The sequence below is a fragment of the Lissotriton vulgaris genome, unplaced genomic scaffold, assembly GCF_964263255.1.
Source record: "Lissotriton vulgaris unplaced genomic scaffold, aLisVul1.2 SCAFFOLD_922, whole genome shotgun sequence".
NCBI lineage: Eukaryota > Metazoa > Chordata > Amphibia > Caudata > Salamandridae > Lissotriton > Lissotriton vulgaris.
Window position 1 is genome coordinate 402,103 of NW_028254908.1, and position 22,628 is coordinate 424,730.

A 22,628-nucleotide genomic window follows, 5' to 3' on the forward strand; every position below is an offset into this window, starting at 1 on the left:
GGGCACTGCAAAATACCTGATCTTCAAAGAGCTGCGGCCAAAGGCTCCATGTTGGAACCGGTGGGGGCAACCTGCCCCATGTAATGAGTAGCTCTAGTGGGTTGTGATCCGAGAAGGTCTTGGGTAGATATGTGGATTGGATCACTTGCATGGCTATCCTGTCTGAGCAAAACACTCTATCTATTCTCGTGTGGAGATCGTGCACCGCAGAGTAGCACGAGTATTCCCTATTTGCTGGATGTCGTAGTCGCCACACATCTCGTAACCCCCATCCGTCCGCCCACCTTCTTAGTGCCTCGACCTGCTTGAATACCCCAGCGCCATGTAAGGGTGGGTGCGATCTGTCCAAGGACACATCCAACACTACGTTGCAGTCTCCCCCCACTATCCAGGGGTGTGCCTCCCAACCTGCCAATGCCCCACTTAACGTATCCCAGTATTGATCCTGGTCATAGTTAGGGGCATAGATATTGCCCAACACCACCAACTGACCATCTAACGTTCCCTTTAACTAATACATATCTTCCCTGTTTATCAATTCTCTGTTCTTTGCTGCAAAGGGTACTCCATGTCGTATCCAGATTGTGGCCCCCCTCGCATAATTGGAGTAAATAGTGGAGAATACCTGTCCCCTCCATTTCTTTCGGAGTTTTACCACTTCACTTTCCACCATGTGCGATTCCTGTAGCCTGTCTTGCTGGTGGGCAAAGAAACAACTGCCTGGGGGAATAGCTGGTGGCCAGAGACCCTCGGCCAACCATCCGAGGCTAAAGACCACGTAAAAAATCTGGGAGTCTGGGTGGACTCTGCCCTGAACTTCACCCACCACACTAAGACAGTGGCAGCAACTTGTTTTGGAATTTTAAGAAATCTCAGACCGATTTTAAAATTCTTTGACCACCAAACCCGCCAACTGGTGGTTCAGTCAGCCATCCTCTCGCGGCTGGACTACGCCAGCTCTCTTCTGCTAGGGGCAAACGTAGCAGAGAAATCTGGACTCCAGCGAGTCCAGAATGCCGGCGCCAGAGCTTTGACCGGCCTCCCCCGCCATAAGTCAGTGACCAATGTCCTTACAAAACTCCACTGGCTTCCCGTGGAAAAAAGGATCCACTAAAAAAAATGTATGCCTAGCATTTAAAATCCTGAAAACTGCCTCCCCCCCATGCTATGTCCACTCCTCTCATCCTACGTTCCTCGACGCACCTTGCGTTCTGAGGGACAGAATCTAGCTGCAGTGCCCCGCATTAAAATAGCCAGGATGGGTGGCCGTTCATTCAGATATCTTGCGGCTAAGCTCTGGAATGAACTCCCAACTCAAATATGGGGAATGAAGGATCTGCTATCCTTCAGAAAAGCTATAAAAACTCATCTCTTTTGTTAGTCTGCAATATCCACTAACTCACCTCTTCAGCATTTCTTCCCTCTCAGGTTCATGCAGCCAGCGCCGGGACGCCCCTTGGCTGGGGCAGCCGTGCGCTATACAAGCTTATATAACATAACATATACGATCTGTGCCTTAAGGCGCTGTAGGTGCGCATTTATCCTGTGGCGTTTGTGTGTTGTGCCCATACCTCTTATGTTCCAAGTTATGATTGTGTACTTCCCTAATGTATGCATCATGATACTAACCATATTAAATAACTGAAACAGTATGTCACACGGGCTGGCCAACAGATCATTAACAACAGACATTTTGAGACCGTTCCCCTCCCAACTTTCCCAATACTCGGTCCAGTCGTTGAACTATACCGGACCACAAAAAATGCTAACATAACCAATACGAACATAATAATCATAAAAAGAGCCTTCGCCTTGTGGGGGATCGCGCTAGCGCTTTGCATGTGGGTGGTACGAGTTACCTCTATAACGTTAAAGCTACAACGGCATCCTGGGCCATAATACCATTATGCCTACCACTGCGCAGACATTAATGCCTACAATGAGTCAAACATTAATTACATTATACAATTGCAAGGAGAGAAAAGATACTTGCACGTGTCCATTTAGCCAAATAAATTGGTAATCAGTTGCGGGGTGGCCGAGGGGAACAGACCCACACTGCCTCCAGAGTCCGATTCACTTTGCGTATCATCTTCCGAGGAGGAGTGAACATCCAATCTGGGGATGTTCGTTAAGGTGGGCGTAGCGATGATCGCTTGGGATTTGTTTCGTCGTGTCTGTTGTGATGTGATGAATTTCCGCGCTGGAGTACGGCGTGTCCTCCCGCCCCCACAGTCCACTGCAGTGCCGATGGTGGATCGGTTCGTCTTTGGCCTGTGTGGGATTCGCTGTAGCGCTGGTTAATTCCATCACCTCTAGCCAGTCCTCGACGTCTCCTGGGCTTTCGAAGAAGTACGTTTTCTGCTCATACATTATTTTTAGCTGTGTAGGAAAAAGTAAGGCATATTTCTGTTCCAAATCCCGCAGTCTCTGTTTTACAGCCATAAAGGAGGACCGCCGTCGCTGTACTAGCATTGTGTAATCTGGGTATAGCGAGATCCGCGCATTCTCAAAGCTTATTGGCGCCAGGTCTCTGGCTTTCTGTAGGAGCGTGTCTCTGTCTCGGTAGTTCAACAGTTTAAGGATAAGTGGTCGTGGCGGGCCCCCCGGCTTCGGGCGTCTCATTGTTATCAGGTGCGCGCGTTCTATACAATATCGCTCCGAGAGGCCCTCCGTCGTGATGTGTTCTCGAAGCCATTGTTCCATATAGAGTGGTGCATCAGTTCCTTTGCTTTTCTCTGGCATACCAATCACACGTATGTTATTCCTCCGCGCCCGGCCCTCCGCATCCTCTACACGGTCAAGCAGAATGGCCACTTGCATTTGCAGTTGTTTTACGTCCATCTCAATTTGTTTCTGCTTCGGCACCACCTTGGCAAGCGTCGTCGTATGGTCCTTCACCCTGTCCGATGTTTTAGTATGGTCTGCCCGAAGCAGGTCCAGGCCAGTAGTAAGGGCTCCAATTTGGAGCTCTATCGCCTTCCTGGAATCACGTACCTCTTTCAGGATGAGGTTGAGTTTGTCCATTGGCTCCGCGACAGCCGTCGGCGGGACGCAGCTAGGCGCAGTTTCGCCGTCCGTATGCTCCACATTTGCCGACACGAAGTCTGCTCCACTGTGGTTCTGCTGTTTAACCCTGTTGCGCCCCATTGTCCGTGATCGAGGAAGCGTCAGGGAAGAAGCTCACTGTCCACCCAAGTGCGTACAACCCTGGGGTCTCGAAGAACACAGTTCCAGTTAGGGCGTGTGTGTCGCAGGTACCCTTGTTATTCGTACCGCATGTAGGCGCCAGGGTGCGGCATCAGGCAGATCCTGTACTCCATCACAGCGCTGTGCCACAGTATGTAAAATGGCGTCTCCCCCCCAGCTGGTATCTTTTAATGGCTGCCTGGGCTCAGGACTCCCCACTGCTCAGGTCCATCATTTAGTCACCTTCATAAGACCAGATAGGATAACAAGGGGTCAAAAGTCCCGGCTCCGCGCTTTATTCAGTGCATGGTACAGGCCACCGGCATGTCAGGGCTAGGCAAGAGACACCCCGTGGGTTCCAGTCCTTGGTATTCCAAGTTCGCGTCGCCCTAGAGATCTTGCAAGGTCCACTCGTCTCTTGTGCACCTTGCAGAGGTGACTCTGTTTTCAGTGCCCGTCCCGAGGGAGCGCCAGACTCCAGGCCTCGCGGCGGGAGACCGCCCCCACTGCCGCCAGTGGCTTCAACTCCCCATGGCAATCAGGAGTACTTCGCAGTGTATCAGCACCCCAGCTAGGAGGAAACCGGCAGAACTTTGCTTCATAGGGCGCAGGCACCTCGCCTCACCGGGCTCTGACGCCTCTCCGGGTCCCAGACCGACCCCAGTGCTGCCACCAGTTAAGCAGTTCAAGGTCGAGAGGGGGGCCCGGCGTTGAAGGCGCCTCTCAGACGCCCCACCGCTCAACACAAACAACCGGACCAGGGGCAAACCGCCTTCACTTATCGGCCTCCGCGACCCGAGGCTCCGGCATACCACCACAGAGGGAGAGGTCAAGGGGCGGGATGCGTAGGCCTCACCACCGCTCCAGTCTCACCTCTCTCTCGCCAGTTGCCGCGTAGGTGCCCTTCTCCACCTCGGCAGCCCGCGGTTCGGTGTCTGCTCTGCCGTCACGTCAAAACGATCAAGCGCCGGTCTGCCCTCGGACCGCAGCCACACCGGTTTGTCGCAGCTCCGTAGCGAGGGTCAGCTTTCTTCTACGCACTTCTCTGTGGCAGGAAAATGGCGTGTTCCAAAGGCGAGGGCTCCAGGTTCTCACCCCGATCCACGATTTCCAACGGCGCACCGTATCTGCAACGGTATGGCCGGAGCCCGCTACCTCTCCAATAGTCTGTGAGTAGAGTATGATCTTGGGTAAGTGGTTTTGGCATGATTATTGCAGGATAATTGCAGCCCAGGGCCAGAGCTCGCCGATCAGACGACCGCCATGTTCAGCGCGTAGCCACGCCCCCAACCCTTGTTTTTATGTTATGCGCATTAGTTTTACACAATACATAATTATTAACATGGTAGACAGTTACACGAGAGGATTTCTTCGATGCAAGTCTCTTTTCTACGAGTCGCTATCAGTGTCACTTATGATGTCATCATTGATGTCCTGTGAGGACATACACAGCGCAAGGGGGTTGCCTGAGTTATGACATGCCTTGCAAGCTAAAACAGGTGACTTTCAGTGGTTTTAAACGTTTGAGGCAGAACCACAACTCCGTTTCAAACTCCATATGCAAACTTGGGCCCTCCCTACATTCATTGATCCCTACTAAACCATGGTATCTAGTGCAGTGTGCTCTCTGGTGCAGTGTGCTGTAGAGCCCACAGTCCTCTCTAGTGCAGTTTACTATCTAATGCAGTGTGTAGTATTGTACAGTATACTCTCTAGTGCTGCAGGAGGGTATTCAGCACAGTATGAAGTATACTATTGAGTCCGGTCTACATTGTGGATTGTAGTTGTTAGTCCGTTGTGCTTTCTGGTGCAGTGTGCTGTATAGCCCGCAGTGCTCTCTAGTGCAGTGTGCTGTAGAGCCCACCGTGCTCTCTAGTGCAGATTACTATCTAGTGCAGTGTGTAGTCTTGTACAGTATACACTCTAGTATTCAGCACAGTGTGAAGTATACTGTAGAGTGCGGTCTACTGGGTGGATTGTAGTTGTTAGTCCGTTGTGCTCTCTGGTGCAGTGTGCTGTATAGCTCACAGTGCTCTCTGGTGCAGTCTGGTATTTTGTTAAATGTAATCTCCAGTTTTGTGCGTTGCACCATTTAGTATTTAACATGGACTCTAGTGCAGTATTCGGACTAGTGCACTGTGGTGTCTAGTTCGGTTTACTCCCAATACATTGTTCTCTCTTGCACTAAGAGTGACCTAGTGCAGTTTGGAGTTTAGTCTACCATCAAGTAGAAAGCAGTGTATAGTATAGTAGGCAGGCGTGTGCAGTGTAAAGTCTAGTACAGTAGTGCTCTACCACAGAGTACAGTGAGCTTATTAGTGCAGTCTGCCATCTAGTACAGTGAGAGCTCTACCACATTGAGCTCCGCAGCGCAGTGAATTGTTTAGTGCAATTGCGTGCAGTACAGAGACCTCTCTAGGGCAGTCTGCCATTTATTATGGTGTACTGTCTACTGCAGTATGCTATCTAGCACAATATTATATCTCGTACAATGGGCTTTCTACCACAGATTGGTGCTGCCTAGTGCAGTGTACATTGGTGTCCTCCTTTCAGATAGATGTGAACTAGTTCTGTACAGTATTGGGTGCACCTTCCAGGGAGGTGGTGTATGGTGCTGAATATTGCACAGTATATTGTGCTGCTTCCAGATAGGTGCTGTTGTGTAGAGTGCAGTCTGTTCTTTCCACATACATGCTGTATAGTGATGTATATTGTACAGTCCTGTGTTCTCCTTTCAGGTAGGTGCTGTGTATTGTTTTATAAAGTGCAGTGCGTCCGTTGAGATATATGGTTTCTGATGCAATGTAAAGTACAGTGCACTACTTCCAGATAGAGTTGCCTTGTGTCAATTACCTAAAAATAAAATAACAATTATATCCTTTATTTTTCACTTTAAATCTCTAATTCTGAATCTCTTCTCTGCAGTGATGGTGACTCTGGATCCTGACACAGCCAATCCTTCGCTCGTCTTGTCTGAGGGTCGGAGGCGTCTGAAACGGTCTAACAGAGAACCACGTCTGCCTGACACCCCCAAGAGATTCACCGGCTCCACTTACGGTGTGCTGGGGAGGCAGGGTTTCACCTCCGGCAGACATTACTGGGAGGTGCAGCTGCTGCGGGATGGGGAATGGGCTGTGGGGGTCGCAGCAGAGTCTGCTAAGAGGAAGGGCGGGATCACATGGGCACCTCATGAGGGGGTCTGGGCTGTTCAGGGGTGCAATGGTCAGTACTGGGCTCGAACGTATCCTGACACCTCCCTGTCCCCTTGTGAGGAACCCCTGAAGCTGGGGGTGTATCTGGACTACGAGGGGGGGCGGCTGTCCCTGTACAATGCGGACTCCATGGAGCTTCTCTACACTTTCCCGGAGACCGCCTTCAAAGAGAGACTCTTCCCGCTTTTTTATCTATTCTGTTCAATAGTAGAGCTGAGGCTGGTGTAGGAGCTGTAAACCCCCCACCCTCTTCCAGACCGTCCTGCCAAGTACCACACATCAGGGTTTATTGCATAGCAATTTAGTGCAAATTACTGCATTCAAATGTATCTTTCATGCATATATTTTGCTTTCAGCTTACTTGTGTACAGCTAGCAGGTTTTTTTTGTTTTTTTTTAAAATCTCTAGGCAGTGTGATCTAGACACAGACAACAGGGATCTGTTGTTGCCATGGAAACCTTCTTAGTTTCCAGTGTGTTACAATTTATATAAATAGTTTCTGACGCACGTCCGGATGCAACGATCAAAGTGGCATAGTTACTACTAAAGTGGCGAAGCGTGTCATTAAACCAAAAAGGCTAACGATGCGCTCCGTCACTTTAGAAACGCAGGGCTGCACCATATTTATAAAAAGTACGGTGCAGCTCTGTGTTTCCCCCTGAGCTGGCGCTAAATTTAGCAGCCTAGCGCCAACGCAGACACCCTTGCATCATAGTGAAAGGTTGCCTGCATAGCAGGGGAAGATTTTTATGTGCAGGATGGTGTCCCTTCCTGCACATAAACAATCTTTAAATGGCGTTTGTAGCTTCTATGTCATTGGTGTTTTGCTGTTTCCATGTGTGCTGCACAAATCAGCACACATGGAAACAGCAAAAACGAGGAGAAATTAAACTTTTTATCAGGGCAAGGCCAGGTTTTCCGTCATCTTAATTTTGACGCTGCACAATATTTATGCCACCCTTGCAAATACGGGGCAGCGTCAAAAACAAAGGGTGTTGCGGTGGAACGCCCACAGCAACACCCATTGCCCTCCCCTTTCACACTAAGTATAGCGTGAAATTGTGCCATATTTAAAAGGTAGCGTTAAGCCATGTTAAGTGGTTTAACGCTGCCTTGTAAACAAGGCAAAGCACATATCGCCACCCTAACGTCCTGAAAAATATGCCCCATAGTATCTGCAGAGAGCCACAGACAGACGTTAAGCTTTATACAGCACCTGAGAACAAGCGTCTATGCTCTGTCCTCAAATCCTGGGACGGACTGGCTTTAAGGGTAATCGGACAGTGCCAGTAGGGTCAGTTTGACAAAGTCGGTGTTGGACGGTTTTCTGTTCGTGGGCCTGTTTTACAGATTACTAGAGACATTTCTTGTATTGTTGATGTCCCTTTTATTGCAACTTTGTCTGCAGGAGGCACACATGTATGTAGTCTCCCATACCCTACAAAACACCTGTAAAGCTTTTCTTAACAACTTTAAAACTGTCCTGATTTGCAACGTGGTCCACTGTTTTACCAGTCTAATTTGCTAATGGGTGCCACTTTTATTTTGTTGCCTGAGACCTTCTCTCTGTCCTAGTCTAGACTGAGACTTTCGGATCACTCGCACAGAAGCAGCCAGACTGTGCAGCTTGGATTTTTAGCCGCCAGCACAGCGGCCCCAGGTAGATCTTTCAATGCTAAAACCAGGTAATGCATCTAAGTCCTGTTACTTAATTTTGAATTCCTTGTGAATATATACTTTTACCAGATGTCTCTGTAGTTTATTTCCATTCAATGTATGACCCTCGTATAGTGTATTAAAGGTGAACTGAGCTGCGTCTAAATGTGTGCTTATATTTACGTTACCTGTGATGCAAGTTATGGAGCACGACTGAAAGATCTAGAGTAAGGATTAAGGCAGTGAGATCCTCCGTTGCTCATGAATGCGTTCTGACCACATGTTCATCCAAAGATTGGCCTCTAGGGAGCACAGAAAGACACAAGCCTCCTCTCTTCCGATAATCCATGTCAGTCCCTGTTTAATTTTTACTCAATCTTACATTCCTGAAGAGTGTATCTTTTTCCAGATATTGTGTTTTTGTAGTTTTTATGTATAGTGCATGCTGTGTACAGAGTTGCCTGTAGGTATCTGGGAAAATACAGGTTATGGATGGGTGTGGATGTTGGTGCATGGTTGATTGCGCCATGTGTTGAGGCTGAGGTCAGTGAAAGTTTCGTAAAGAGACTCTCGATGGGTCAATGACCTGTTTTGACTACTGTAGTGACCACTGGGCCTTGTTTGCGCACATTACCATGTTAGCATAGACTTATTAGAAGTTTAAACGCCATTTTACATTTTGCTGCTTTTGCACACGACACACCATATAGCTGTTGTTGTAAGTTAGGCTGCGTGAATTGCTTCACATGAGAATGACTTGTTTTCTGCATCCCTAGACTTACATCGCGATCTTAGTCTGCACAGTGAGTGCTAAGGGCTCCAAGGTTATCCTAACTCTGTAGCTGTTGTTCGGGCTGATCGGCTCACGTTTTAGACATAACATACAGGCAGCTGCAACCAACTGCGATTCTGACACCTTTAATATTGCACTATAGGCATGAGTTCAGGCACTTGGAGAAAATCCGTTACCAGAAGGCTTTTGGCAGATCCTGATGTGATCCACTCCTGCTGATCTTGGAGGTATAGGGTCCCCTATTCAAGCCTAAGAGACCTTCTATAGTTTATAAAAGCTGGTCCTAGCTAGGGAGGGTGGAATACTAGGCATCATAAAACCTGTTTCCATTATCATATGATTTCTCCTTTTGTGTTTTATGGAATTGTAACAATGCTGATCATATTATTTCTAATAATATGTCTGCGTGTGTTAGTTACTGCATCTTAGAGCACATCGTTAAAATAAATATTTTAAACTTTCATGTGTCTCTTTTTACTCCTGTTGTGGACTGGTATGAGAATAAAATGAGTGTTCTTGATTCCCACCATTCCTGAGAGTAACCTAAGTCGCATGCTCTGGGTTGTCTAATCATTGGTTCCTTTGCTATCGGACGAAGAGCTAATAAGACACTGATGCTAGTCAGTTAGGGGTTTCTAGGTACTGAGGTGAGTTTCTGGTCCACCACAATTCACTGGGGTCCTGGGTCTCTGTGCACAGTTCTGTGTCTGAGCAGAACCCCTGCAACACTACATGTTTATCAAATCCGTACCCTTCTACAGAGCACACAGACTGAATGTCACACATGTGGAAGTTGTAATTACCATAGCTGTTAAACGCAGAAATAAAGACATCTGGCTTCACATGGAAGAGTAGTTCCATTGTTCCAGGAAGGCATGCAGATGTTGGTAAGTCCATTTAAGAAATGTGGAGGGTATTTCCAGTGCTAAGATTAGCCTAGATGGAGGACGGGAAGGAGTGTTTGGAGGAGAAGCGAGAAAAAGTATTGACGCTCTTATTATGTTTATATATTTTCTATTACTGTGCCTCATTCCTGCGCCACTATCTTATTTTTGCAATAACATATTGTATGCACAAGAGTACGTTTCTGATTTTAATAAAATCCTAAAAGTATATTTGTTGAATGGGTTCATAGGTCTGAGCATTACGCAATACGCACTTTCCTCGCGTAAAGGTTTGGTGGGTTGCTGTCGTGGGTGGTCGGAATATTGGGGATGGAATGCTGGGATATATGTGGAGGAGACTTCCACGGGCGGCAGTTGCTGCCAGGACTCCAGTGCCTTCGATTATGTGAATAAAGTCTGGGACCACTTACTGGTTTATTAGCTTGTTTTCTGGCCTTTCTACCCGCCTAACCTTGATGTCATTTGTATTGCCTTTATTTCCTGATTGTGCTTTTGACGACCTCAGGCCTACTCCGCCAGTTGAAATGCTTGGTCGTCATGCACTGCACAGACAGGTGTGTGTCGCAATTGTCACTAAAAGATGCATCACAATGCGGTACCACGCAGGTGGCTGGTATTTTGCAACTTTGGGATTGGTTGCATTCACTCTTACGGTCTCCACGGAACATTGTTTCAAGAGTGTTGGTGCCGGTGTTGTATAATATCTGGTATCCCCCTGGGATCGTGTATCCCCTGCTCTTCGGATGTCTTCGGAGAATTAACTCAGCCCGGGCAGGATCAGACAGAAGCAGTCGATCTCTGCTCGGGCTGAGATACACGATTTCTTGGGATACCAGCCAGGCTCACACTATACATTATCTGACGTTGCTGCACAGAAGACAGGAAGCAGGTCGCAAGTAGTTTAAAGACCGAAATGTTAAATAAATTAAAATTATATGCGTACACAGAGTCGAATGGAAGGTTTATTTTTCAAGCAAATCGCAACTAGTACAAACAAAGAAAGGTGAAATTAATGAAAATTAAACAAATGCACACATGGAGTCAGAGTGAATGAATAACTTTTTTATTTTTTAAGCAAAGCGCAAGTAGTATAAAGAAGGAAACGTAAAATATATAAAAATTTAACATATGCATGGAGTCTGAGTGAAAGAATGGAATTTTTATTTTTGAAGAGTTGGAATCTCATTGTAAATTAAAACATGAGGAGAGAGAGTGACAGAAGAGGGAACACAGCTGCCAAGTTTTTCAATTGCTATGTGTGACATTCGCATAATTTCAGTGTAATTATGAGTGACATTTCAACAACGGTGAGTGACTTTCTCGCAAGCAAAGTCAAGTGATAAATGAGACAAGCATATAAATATCCGAAATTACACCCATTTCACCAAAGAGAAACTCAGTTCTTAAAATTACTGCAAAGCACCATATATCGAAGGGCACTAACCTAGTCCTTACGAGCCGCCCCAGACAGCATCACGGGCATTGGCAAGCCTCAGGAGAGTGATGTGCACACCTTACAGCCAGCCAGGAGGCTGTTTGTTTCAAAGACAGTACGGTTTAATCAATCCTAATAAAAATGATAACTAAGGAGTGCAGGTGAGCGGTGCCAGCCCGGTTGGCACGCCACTACCTGCCCCACCCGCAGCGCCAGATCCCACTCAGCTGCAGCTGTACCAGAGCTTCTGAAAACACCAGGCTACTGGCCATGCTGAAAGTTCGACCGGCACCATTACCGCTGCGCCTCATTACCATAACCAGGTATCAAGTTGTCAATGCTAGGAGCGGGCCTCACTCCGCTAGGCAGGCGCCAACAGACTGAGGCTGTAGGGAGGCTGCATCCATCCTGGGGATTGCTCCCTAGGGCTCAGCTTCCAGCTTGTTTATGTGTAGGCCGCACTCACCTGCGGCGGTCTCGTGTGCAGGGCTGTGACTGGGCAGTCCTATGTGAAAGGGAAGTTTGGAAGCGGGGATGCTGGGTGGATAGTGGGCAAGTGTATGGGTATACCTGGTGTTTTTGGAGGGTGTGGGGGAAAGATTCCAGGTGCAGGCAGGTGTCTCAGGCAGGGTCCCTTCTTGTTGCGCTGCAGATAACTGCTATTTATCTGCTGTGAAGCGCTTGCGGTGCAGCATGCCATATGTGGAGTTAGGTGCTAAGTGCAGACCCCTTCATCCCTGTGGCGCCCATTACCTGCTGTGTGCGTGAGTATAATCCCTAACTTGTTTTTCTGCCCTGCTCTGTGGAAATTCAAGACCACACTCACTGGAGAAGCTAGTACTGGCTCTTGTGAAGCAAGATTAAGTTTCAAGGTGGGGGCACAGGTTCCCTTACCTGCTGCCGGTGTAGGCACACTCTCTCCCTCTAAGGTTGCTAGAGTCTGCTGCAGCCGTGCACCTCCAGGAGTCGAGTTGACGACTACTTGCCGTCTGCGCAACAACATGCAATCGGAGATGAGCTCAGTGCTGCTTGTCAGACATCACCAATCCTTCGGCTGTCTGTACTGGGACAGGACTGGCCGCGTGTCAAAAGACTTTCACATTATTCCATGAATGTCGCGTTTTTTCGCTCGCACCGCGCCGGCTCGCCAATATATAAAGACAGCGAGTCTCTTGATAGAAGCTATGGGCCATAATTTTAACACTGACTGTCACGTGATGAGTCACACAGTTAACCTGAATGGATTGTCAGTGTCGAGGGGAAGTGAATAAACCTGCTTACATTGTAGTCTCAACCTGCTTTAAGACAGCCGCCCCAAGCCTGCTCAAGCAGCGCAGACTGTGCGCTGCAACCTGGATTTCAGTTTCGAACCGAGCACGAATAGCACTCTGAATTGATACTGAGGTGCTACAATTGCGTGACTTTCCATTTCAGTGCGGTGATGCGGACCACCACACTGAAATGCGTTAGTCTACGCCTGATGCGTTGTACTTGGCAGAGCTGAGGGAAACAATGGCAGAGGTAGAAAAACTAAAAGGATAAAACCCATCAATATGGGAGAAATATTAAAGTGTGAGGTATAGAAAAAAGGCAATGGGAAAAAGCAGGATAGGAAAATGGAGACATAAAAACATTTCGGATTATATTTTATTTCATTTATTTGTTTTATTTCAAGTGTTTTCTATAATGTGAATAAGACCCAACCCTGGGAGTCAGAGCGCTTTACAGATCCGCCACAAACAATTTCGATCACAGTTTACAAATTTACAACTAATAAACATCTTCAGTCTTACTAGGCAACCACTAGGGTTATAGTAGTAAATGTCATGACATACTGGAGAGGTGTGGTGCAGCGGCCAGGGCAGCTGACTTAAGAGCACAGAGTTCACCGTTCGATCCCTGGCGGCAGCTCAGCTCAGCACCATGTGACTCTGGGCAATAGTTCACCTAATTTCCACGACGGCCCCCAGTGCCTTGAGACCCGTAAGAGTGAGTAGTTTGTGCTTTGCAAATACGGATTTGCATTTACATTTTTTTTTACTTGCATATAAAAAGTAATATAAAATGGAATATCCTTTCTAAAGAAAACCTCGTTTCAGAACTGGATGCACAATTACAGGTACAGATCAATAACCATGTGGATTGATAGAGGTATCTTCATTAGCTATCGTCCTTGAATCTTGCATATGGACTTGGGTATCCATGCCGGTCTGACTGAGGCCCATCAGTGAGACTCGATGAAAACACAATGACTTGTGCTATCATGGAGCCAGTACTCTGATATTCGCAGTACAGTCATCCTGTTATCGCCACCTATTAACACATCTGAAAATAGTAGATTCAGGGATGAATAAAGGTCTCAAAGGAGTCACAAGAGGGCCGGAGTTAGTTACGGGAGAAATTTACTCATGAGAAAGGACTTAGCCTCTTTTTTGAATTGCGAGACAGAGGCGATTCCTCTAATATTTGGTGTAAGTGCATTCCAATTTATTGGTGCCGCTCCCCAGAATGCTCTATCGTACGTTCTCTTCTTACGAAAAATTGCTAGTTTCAGAAGGAAATCTGCTGCCCCCCTCGATCTAAGGCCTTCAGAAATCCTACTTTTCTGGGCAAGGTAAAGTGGTGTTCTGTAGTGTAAAGGTTTGTGTGTAATACACGCCATCTTTAGCTTAATTCTTGCCTCGTACAGTAGCCATTTGGACACTTTGAGATATGGAGTGATGTGGTCAAATTTCCTAGTACCCATTACAAGCCTCGCTGCAGCATTGAGGCAGGCTTTTATTGGGGCTGTTGAATTCTTAGGAACCCAGCTAGAGTTGGGCATCCATACTCCATCCTTGAGATAACCAAAGCTTGGACAGATGTTTTTGGGTCAGCAGCGTCAATAAACGGTTAAAATTTTCTGAGATAGCTCAAATGGAATCGGGCGTTTATTGCCATAGTGTTGATGGGAGCTCTCATGTTGAAATCCTTATCCAGCGTGATTCCAAGAGACTTGGTAGAATCAACTAGAATCAGAGTACCATTTAGCGCTGTGATCAGTTTGGTCCATTCCTTGTTCATCGTGGATGATTTACGGGGGGAGATCAGAAGGAATTCTGTTTTCTGTGAGCTGAGTTTAAGATGATTGCTAGAAAGCCAATGTACAGTCTTTTGTAGTGCTAGGTTAATTATTTATTAGCCTGCTGCAGTATTTCCGTGAGTGGCTCAATGTACAGATTGAATAGGGATGGGGATAGCGTTGAGCCTTGAGTGACTCCAATCTGATTTGGGGATGGAAGGGATAGATTATGGTTCACCAAGAATCTTTGCAATCTGTTCTCTAAGAAGGCATTAAAACCATTTTAGGACTGTCCCCGAGAAACCCATCCTATTCTCCAATTGGTCTAATAATTTGCCATGATGTCAAATGCTGAAGATAGATCGAGGAGGACTAGTAGACAGGTTTCGTTACGGTCTAGAAGCCAGCACAGCGTCATCAGCTATGTGCATAATTGCTGTTTCCGTGCTGTGGTCTGGTCTAAACCCTGATTGGCAATAGCTTATATTCACAGATGTGAAGGTTCAGTTGTTTTTGAGCAATTTTTTCCAACACCTTAGCCAGTAAGGGAATGTTTATTACCGGCCTAAAGTTGTTTGGGTCTGATGGATTCTCTGTAGGTTTTTTTTAGAAGGGGAATGACCTGGCCTGTTTTTTGACAGTCTGGAAAGGAACCTTGGGAGAGCGAGGCATTCTTTATTTTAGTCCAGCTAGGGATTTGTTTGACTGATCCTTTAGTAGATCGAAGAGTTTTCTTCGTCTGTTCTTAGCATTATCAAGTTCATTTCTAAAAAAGTATTTTTTTGACTAAAGTACGCTTTTATTGTAGGCTTTCCTAGCTGATTTAGATGAGGGGATGATGGGAGCTGTCTTTATTTCCTTTCTGTGATTCTGAGTATCCATCTTTCTTCATTCAAAGAACCGTTGAACCATGGGTTTTTATCTTTGACTTGAATACTTTTGAGTTTTAAAGGGACTATGTTATTGAATATTTTAGACATCGTACTGTTGCAATGATGCGTAAACTCGCTGAAGTCCACCACTCCAGGAGGTTGAAGTTCGTTCTCGCAACTTGCTGTTAGCAACTCCATGTTTAGACCTTTAGTATCTCTGACCCATTGCTTAGGCTTGACTGCTTGTGTGGCTCTTTTCTTCTTAAAGAATGTTATTTGGAAGAGGATGATGTGGTAATCTGACCAGTCGCGGGGTCCAATATCGATTGAATCTACCTAATTTTCTTTGGAGATGATCCAGTCTAATGTAGCGCCTTTTGGGTGAGTTGGAAGACAACATGCCTTGTCATTCCAATGTAGATTGAAGTCCCTCTAGAAAGATACTGTTGGAGTGTGGATCAGAATTTCCTGTGATAATTTCCATAAGTTGGTCTACGAACATTGCACTTTTACCTGGAGGGTGGTAGAAAGAGTATAGTATAAAGTTTTGGTTATCTGAGAGACGTAAAGAGAGTCCCAGATATTCACAGGACTCGAGAGGGTCAGAGTGGGCTTTAGAGATTGAGATGCTTGATCTGTGTATACAGGCCACTCCTCCACCTGTTTTGTTTAGCCTGTCTAGTCTCACAATATTGTAGTTTGGTGGAGCCAATAGGTCTAGACATGGGGACAATACATTATTGAGCCAAGTTTCTTTTAGTATAGCTATGTCAATACCCCGGTTCAGGATTATGCCGGCAATGTCCGCTGCATGTTTCATAGCTGATCGGCAATTCAGTAGTAAGCACATAAGCGGTTTCAGAGGGGTATTTAGAATTGAATCTTGCCTTAAAGGTATTATTGTTATTTCTTTCAGGTTGTTAGTAGCTTTCTAGGATTCACCTATGTTATTCTGTTTACATTGATCGGAACTGCTCTAATTTGTTGATCATTTCTCTTACGGGTGGAACTGAGTGACACTCGTATGATAGCATTAAAGATTGTGTTTCGAGTCTGTCAGATAACTTAGAATTTTGTGAGGATGAAGAATCCTATTTGACAGACGCAATGGGGTCATGTTAATCCTAATAGCTAGTGGAATGCTGTTCCTCGTACAGTGGTGCCTAGTCATTAAAAGTTAGAGAACCAACTGTGCGATCATTGGGAATGATACTAGGGGTGGAACCTAATCAAGGAGAGGGATTCACAGGGGATCCTGCTTTTTCGGAACTAGGGTCCTCACCCACCCAGCAAGCTAGGTGTCATGCTTCACCATCTCGACCTGCTCCTCGTTGGGTCTGCGCTGCAATACCCAACAGGCACCCGCGAAGGGGCTCTTTGTTGGAGATCTTTTGTTCCTTGCCGTTTGATGAAGTGGGGGGTGTGGCCCGTGGTTGTGTAGCTAGAATGAAGTGAGTGGGTTAAAAAAGGTTGGATAGTCCAAATAACGCTTTTATTCAGGCTGGTTATCCACCTCCGTAAAAGCATAAAGAGTGGCAGCTTCCCTGACGTGAAGGTTCAGTTGAAGCTATGCTCATCTCATGGGGTCAACATTTTTCTTGCCTAGTGGTTAGAATAATCTGTGGCAATTCTACAAGACCTAATCTGTGAATAGTGAATATATCTACTCTCAGTGGTGAGGCTGTTAGCTATCTACCACAAGTAAAGTTTACGTCATATTTCTTCAGTAGTATGGTTCAGTAACCTGGAGAGAGGGATATAAAAAGGTACATATATATCTATACACTGCTGTAAACACCCATGTTATGGTCACATACTGCTCTAATCACAACTCCTAATTCCTAATATTCTCCTTTCCCCACATTGTGAGAAATTGCAACGAAGATCTAGTCACATTAAAACCAATTAACAAGGTGTCCGTGATATCTAGGCATATTAGAACCAATTAACAAGGTGTACGTGATATGGGGTTTAACTATTATCCCCTGGTGCATGTTAAAATATAGTCGGACACTTTCCAGCTGTACTTAGGAAGACTGACCTTCCACTAGGAGAAGCGATGATCATGAGGAATATATGGTCGCTAAAAAACAAACAAGGTGAGGTGTACAAAGCTTTAACTGTCAGCGTGACATATCGCATCAATGGTGGAAAGAATATGCAATTTGTCATGCTATAGCTCACCTCCCATGTCGCGTTCTAATCTAGGACCCCGATCAATACTGTGACCTTATGCCCCTATACGGCTATAATCCATTCATACCCCTATAATGGCATAAACGATCAAGAGCGATATTTCAGAAACTCGTCTCTGGCCTAACACAATCAGAGCCACATTTCAGAATCTCTTCCTCTGCAGCTCATTAGAGCAGATGACACAGCAGAAGCCACTATCTAAGATTCCTAGATTACTCTCCGAGTTCTTCAACAAGATAAAACTCAGCAACCTGGGAAAACCCCGCTTGCTATGTTTTGATCAGTAATAGAACTCTAATGAGCACTGAGAGACAATCACTTCCTAGTGACATCTTTATTGACTTCTTATGTCCAAAACCTTACGTCAAACAAGGCACCTTTCAGGTATAAATATTACCAACGTTCCCTTAAGCAAACGCTGCCTCAATGACATCGATGATAGCGATGGTGTGGTGAATACAGGAGCAGAACAGCTGTCCCCTGCAGAGCCCAGCAGATGCAAGTTGCCCACGGACGCTGCCCCTCCTCCTTGATGCGCTGAGAGAGACGCTGTCTTTTCTCCTGTCGAGAAAATCCAGCTCCGGCGTTTCCAGCCTACTCTTGCGAGTGACTGGGATATCGAGTCCTGGAAGGAGATACAAGACCTCCAACATTCTATTTCAGAGGTATGGTGTTGACTAAACCCTTAGAGAGAATTCTTGAAGCAACCCTTGGCAAAACCAACTTAACTAAAACTGCTACTTACTTACTCCCTCCCAAGTATTAGGCTTAGGTCAGGTACACTGGGGTAGGTGTAGTTAGAAGCACCAGTTGAGAACATTAGCCAAATGTATATATGAATGTATATATTTTATTCATTTTAACCATTGTATTGCTAAGAAACCATGTCAATGGTTTTACAGTACTATTTCGCAATCCTCATTTTACTGTACGCACTTTTTATAATAACTAGTCTTGCAATTGTGGCAATTCACTTCTCTTGCATGAGAAGAAAGACTGTTTAATAAATACTACCTTTTTTATTGAAAACGCCCGTCTCTCTATTTCTCTGCATCTTAGTGAAAGTAATCTGCACAACTGACTGAGTAAAATAACTGTCAATTGTTTCACACAACTCTAGAGATTGACTCTTATTCTAGGGAGCAAAGTTGTCATGTTTATGCGGTTGTTGGAAAACTGAATCCCTTCTTGTCTGTACCAGGGAAGCTGATCACTTCCTATTCAGTCAAGAAAGTTTCCAGTGACCTCTGAGCTAGTTGGTAACAAACCCAATTAAGTTTAGCATAGTCAGTAGAGACCTGGAAGACCGCACTTCTACGTCCATACTGCTGTTTGTTATTCCAATGCGCAGGGCCTATAGGGAAAATAGGAACTACACTACATGGCGCCCAACGTTTGGTAAGGCGATAAAACTAACGCAAGACGTTAGAGTAACTCAGTCGTGCATTTTTCACACAGACCCCTTTTTACCGTAAATACGCCAATAGACGTCTGGAGTGGGTAAAAGGTTAAAATCCGCCCGAACTTAGTAGGAAGAGATTCCTATGTAAAGCTCTGGTTTATTCAACGTTGAAGGATACAGTGTTCCAAAATATTGTGCACCTAATCTTTGTCTCCTTGGAGACCTGCTCTGCAAAAAACCTGCATTTCATGAAATGTAAGATTTAGAAAACGATACGCTGCACCCGCAGTAAATGCGACTGAGCAGGGTCCCGACGGTTTAATGAACCGGGTGCGATAATCATCCCAGTCAACATAAGAAAATCTAGAACGTCAAAACTTATAGAAAATGGACTGACCACACAAGGTGGCACAGTCGTCTTTGTGATAGAGGCACACGAATATCGGCAGACCGAGATATTCTATTCTTGGATAAAATTTCCAGCGGCAAACACTGCAACACACGAGTTCCACTATTACAAAATAGGGGATCCACCGGAAGAGTACGCTCCTTTCGAGGAGATTGAAATACCATTAAAATTCCAAGCGCACCTGCTCTGGTTTAAAGGCGCCCTAAAACATAATGATCATAATACCAGGCTCGGTCCACTAGGTAGACCAGGAGCAACGTGGCCCGTTCTAGCCAGCTACACACCACATCCGGACATTGCAAAAATGTCGAAAGAAGAGCTGTTAATACAGCTAAAAACTTTAATCAAAATACATAGACAATTAGTCCAATATGTAATGCGGACTGCAACAGTCCAAGCAGCTGTTAATGTTCCACAGCTGACCCCTCATCAGGGGAACACCAATAAAATTACACCACAGAACATACAATCATGTCTTGGTAAAACACCCATAAAACGGGAACAAATTATTTTCTGGTTAGCGCAGAAAATTACTCAAATAGAGGCAGTATTTCCGAATACTACCCCTATTGAGAAACACAGAATCCTGACAATCTGCCTTCCAATGGGGGTCGCACCACACGTGGAGGACTGTGACACTTGGGGTACAGTCTTTGCTTCCATTTTCACAAAAACACATGGTGTTCCGTCAATGGCGGTAATACCAGAAGTACTAAAACAGATTCAGAATGAATACGGTCCAGAACCTGCTTTAACTCTTGGTATGAAATTACTGAATGACTTCAAGCAGGTCTCGGCTATATTACTAGCCAACATAAAAGGAGAAGCAGCATCTGTGGCGATCCGCCAGAAATTGAAGGAAACAGATATAACAGATCAACCAATTGAGCTTGCCAGAATTATAGAAAAATGTTATGAAGAATTAGGTAGAGACAGCTTGGGTGGGAAACCTGTGAAACCCCAACTGCTTGAAAATCCTGAAAAATTAGTTATTAAAAATAATTCAAACACTCCTAAAAAGAGCTGGGATGGAAATAAACAATCCACTCCCAAGGAAAAAGTTTTCCAGTCCAGAGGAAGGTCTCCTTGACGGAGGGAAAGAACTCCGACTCAAGAACACCAGTCTCCCCAGAGGGAGCCCTCTGAGAAAAGATATAACCTTAGAAATAGGGATAATTTGAAGAAACCTGATAGATATCAAAGTATTGATACACGTCCCTCTCGGTCTTTTTCGCAGAAATCGGAAAGAAGAGGACGGTCAGACCCAGGAGAGCACACCAAGTCCAAAGACAAGGAACCTGCTCAAAGTAAAAAAATCTCAATTTCCAAGAAAGAAGGTAGCCAGTATTAGAGTAATCGAACATGCCGAGAATACTGAGGACACAGTTGAAAAACGGGGAGTGGGCACAGACAATGCTAGACAGTGCAGCAGAAATCACTATAGCTCGAAAGATCCTGATGAGTCATCTGGAGACAGTGGACACGAATGAATACATTCAAGTAGAAACTGCTCCCCAGAGTTAGCGAGCCCCATAAGATATACGAAATAACACTGCATATAGAGGGTGATAAGACTAGGAAAATAAGGGGTCTATTTTGGGATAAACTCTCAAAAGGCTATGATATCCTGTTAGCTGAAAAAGATTGGCCCCCAAAGTTTGTCAGGGAGTGCCCTCGTGGCAAAGAAATGATTATGCCTGCCTTCTCGAATCACATTCCGATTCACACTAAATATATATATGCAAGGAAATGGGCAGTAGCCCAGGCACCAGCACTATATAAAAATCATGTAGGATGGGATGAGGACTCTCCTCACAAAATCCAGTTAAAAAGTCAAGCGACTGCACAAAGGCAGTATCCCATTAAGCAAGAAGCTAAAAAAACAAGTCAGGGAGATTTTAGATCAACTTGAATACCAGGGGATGATTGAAACATGCACCTCTCAAATGAACAATCCTTTGTTTCCTTTCTCCAAACCAGACAATTCATATCGTCTAGTTTTGGACTACAGACACCTTAACGCATGTTGCAAAACATTTGCAGTACAAAATTCGCATAGTGCTGCACTAATGAATAACATAGTTAGGAAAAAATATAAAACGACATTAGACATATCGAATCGTTTCTTTTGTCAAAATATTGCACCAGAAAGCAAATACTTGACCGCTTTCTCAGTAATGGGGTCTCAGAAAAATTTCTGTAGGCTCCCACAGGGATTCAAGAACAGCCCAGGACTATTCTCAGCCAGAGTAACAGAGTTACTACAAATGTATGATGATGAGGCATTATCTTATGTAGATGATATCTATCTCACAGACGACGACTTGGAGACTCACTTGAAAAGAGTTAACACCATAATACTTGGGTTCGCAGCAGAGGGTTACAAATTCAACTTTAAAAAGTCCCGAATTGCCCATCTGACAGTATTATTTTTAGGATACGAATTATCAAGTGAAGGAAAAAGCCTAGAGTACAACTTCTTAGAGAAGTGCGCTGTACTCCAAGCACCGAAAACGCTGAAGAACTTGCAATCGATTCTAGGCTTCCTGAATTTTGGAAGAACTTACATTCTAAATTATGCGGAGAGGGTTAAACCTCTCTACGAACTAATTAAACCTGATTTTAAACCAATCAACTGGACTCAAAAACACACAGAAATTTTGAGATCACTGCAAACAGACATGTTGGCAAAAACAAAATTAGAAACACGTGACAACACACGCAATCTTGTAATCCGAGTCATCCCAGGAAGATGCAGATTCACGTACCTGACCTCTAATGAGGGAGAAAAGGTACCAATTGCTTGCAAATCACACTTGTACACACAAGCAGAAAAAACATTCAGTCTCGCAGAAAATACTGTGAAAGCAGTAGAAACTGCATTAGCAAATGAACGAGAACTAGCACATGGCAAAAGGATCAATATCCTCACAGCGGAATCCGCCTTCGAGGCGCTATTCAGCCCAGTAAACCTGCCTACAGTGTCACTGGATTCGAAATGGATACAGTGTGTAAAATCTCTTGGAGCGGAAGATGTGAAATACTATTTCGCCCGCAACTCGAAAAACTGAATGATTTGACTTATGAAGAAGAATACCCTCTGCCAATCGAGCTTCTGCCTCTCCCACAGTACGCCTGTATAATCTATACAGATAGATTTGTACAGCATTTCAACGTAGAGAACAAATCCTACGATGCAGCCTGCGCGATTGTTAAAGGTCGCTGGCTGTGCGGTAAATTCTGACCGAAAATAACAAAAACTGAATCAGTAAGAAACTGTTCGGCTCAGCGAGCTGAAATCAGATCTTTAAAGATGGCGCTTGAAAATGCAGAACGTGAATTCCCGACACTAATCGTGTGCGATTCGCATTTTTGCGTCAACTCTTACAACAATAAGTTGCAGAGCTGAATTCAAAATGATTACAAAGATGACACAGGTGCCACAATCAAGCATACAGAAAGAACTACAAAAGACTCACGTGATACACACTCTGAGTC

General features: G+C 45.2%; 1 protein-coding gene across 1 annotated transcript in view; it reads left to right on the forward strand.

Annotated features, from left to right (window-relative positions):
* Positions 1-9,152, forward strand: part of LOC147659375 (E3 ubiquitin-protein ligase TRIM11-like) — a 134,184-nt gene extending 125,032 nt beyond the window's left edge. Inside the window, exon 6 of the mRNA XM_086951791.1 lies at positions 6,115-9,152. Coding sequence (XP_086807917.1) covers positions 6,115-6,629 — 515 coding nt within the window. The 3' untranslated portion in view covers positions 6,630-9,152. The remainder of the gene's footprint in view (positions 1-6,114) is intronic.
* Positions 9,153-22,628: the final 13,476 nt, after the last annotated feature.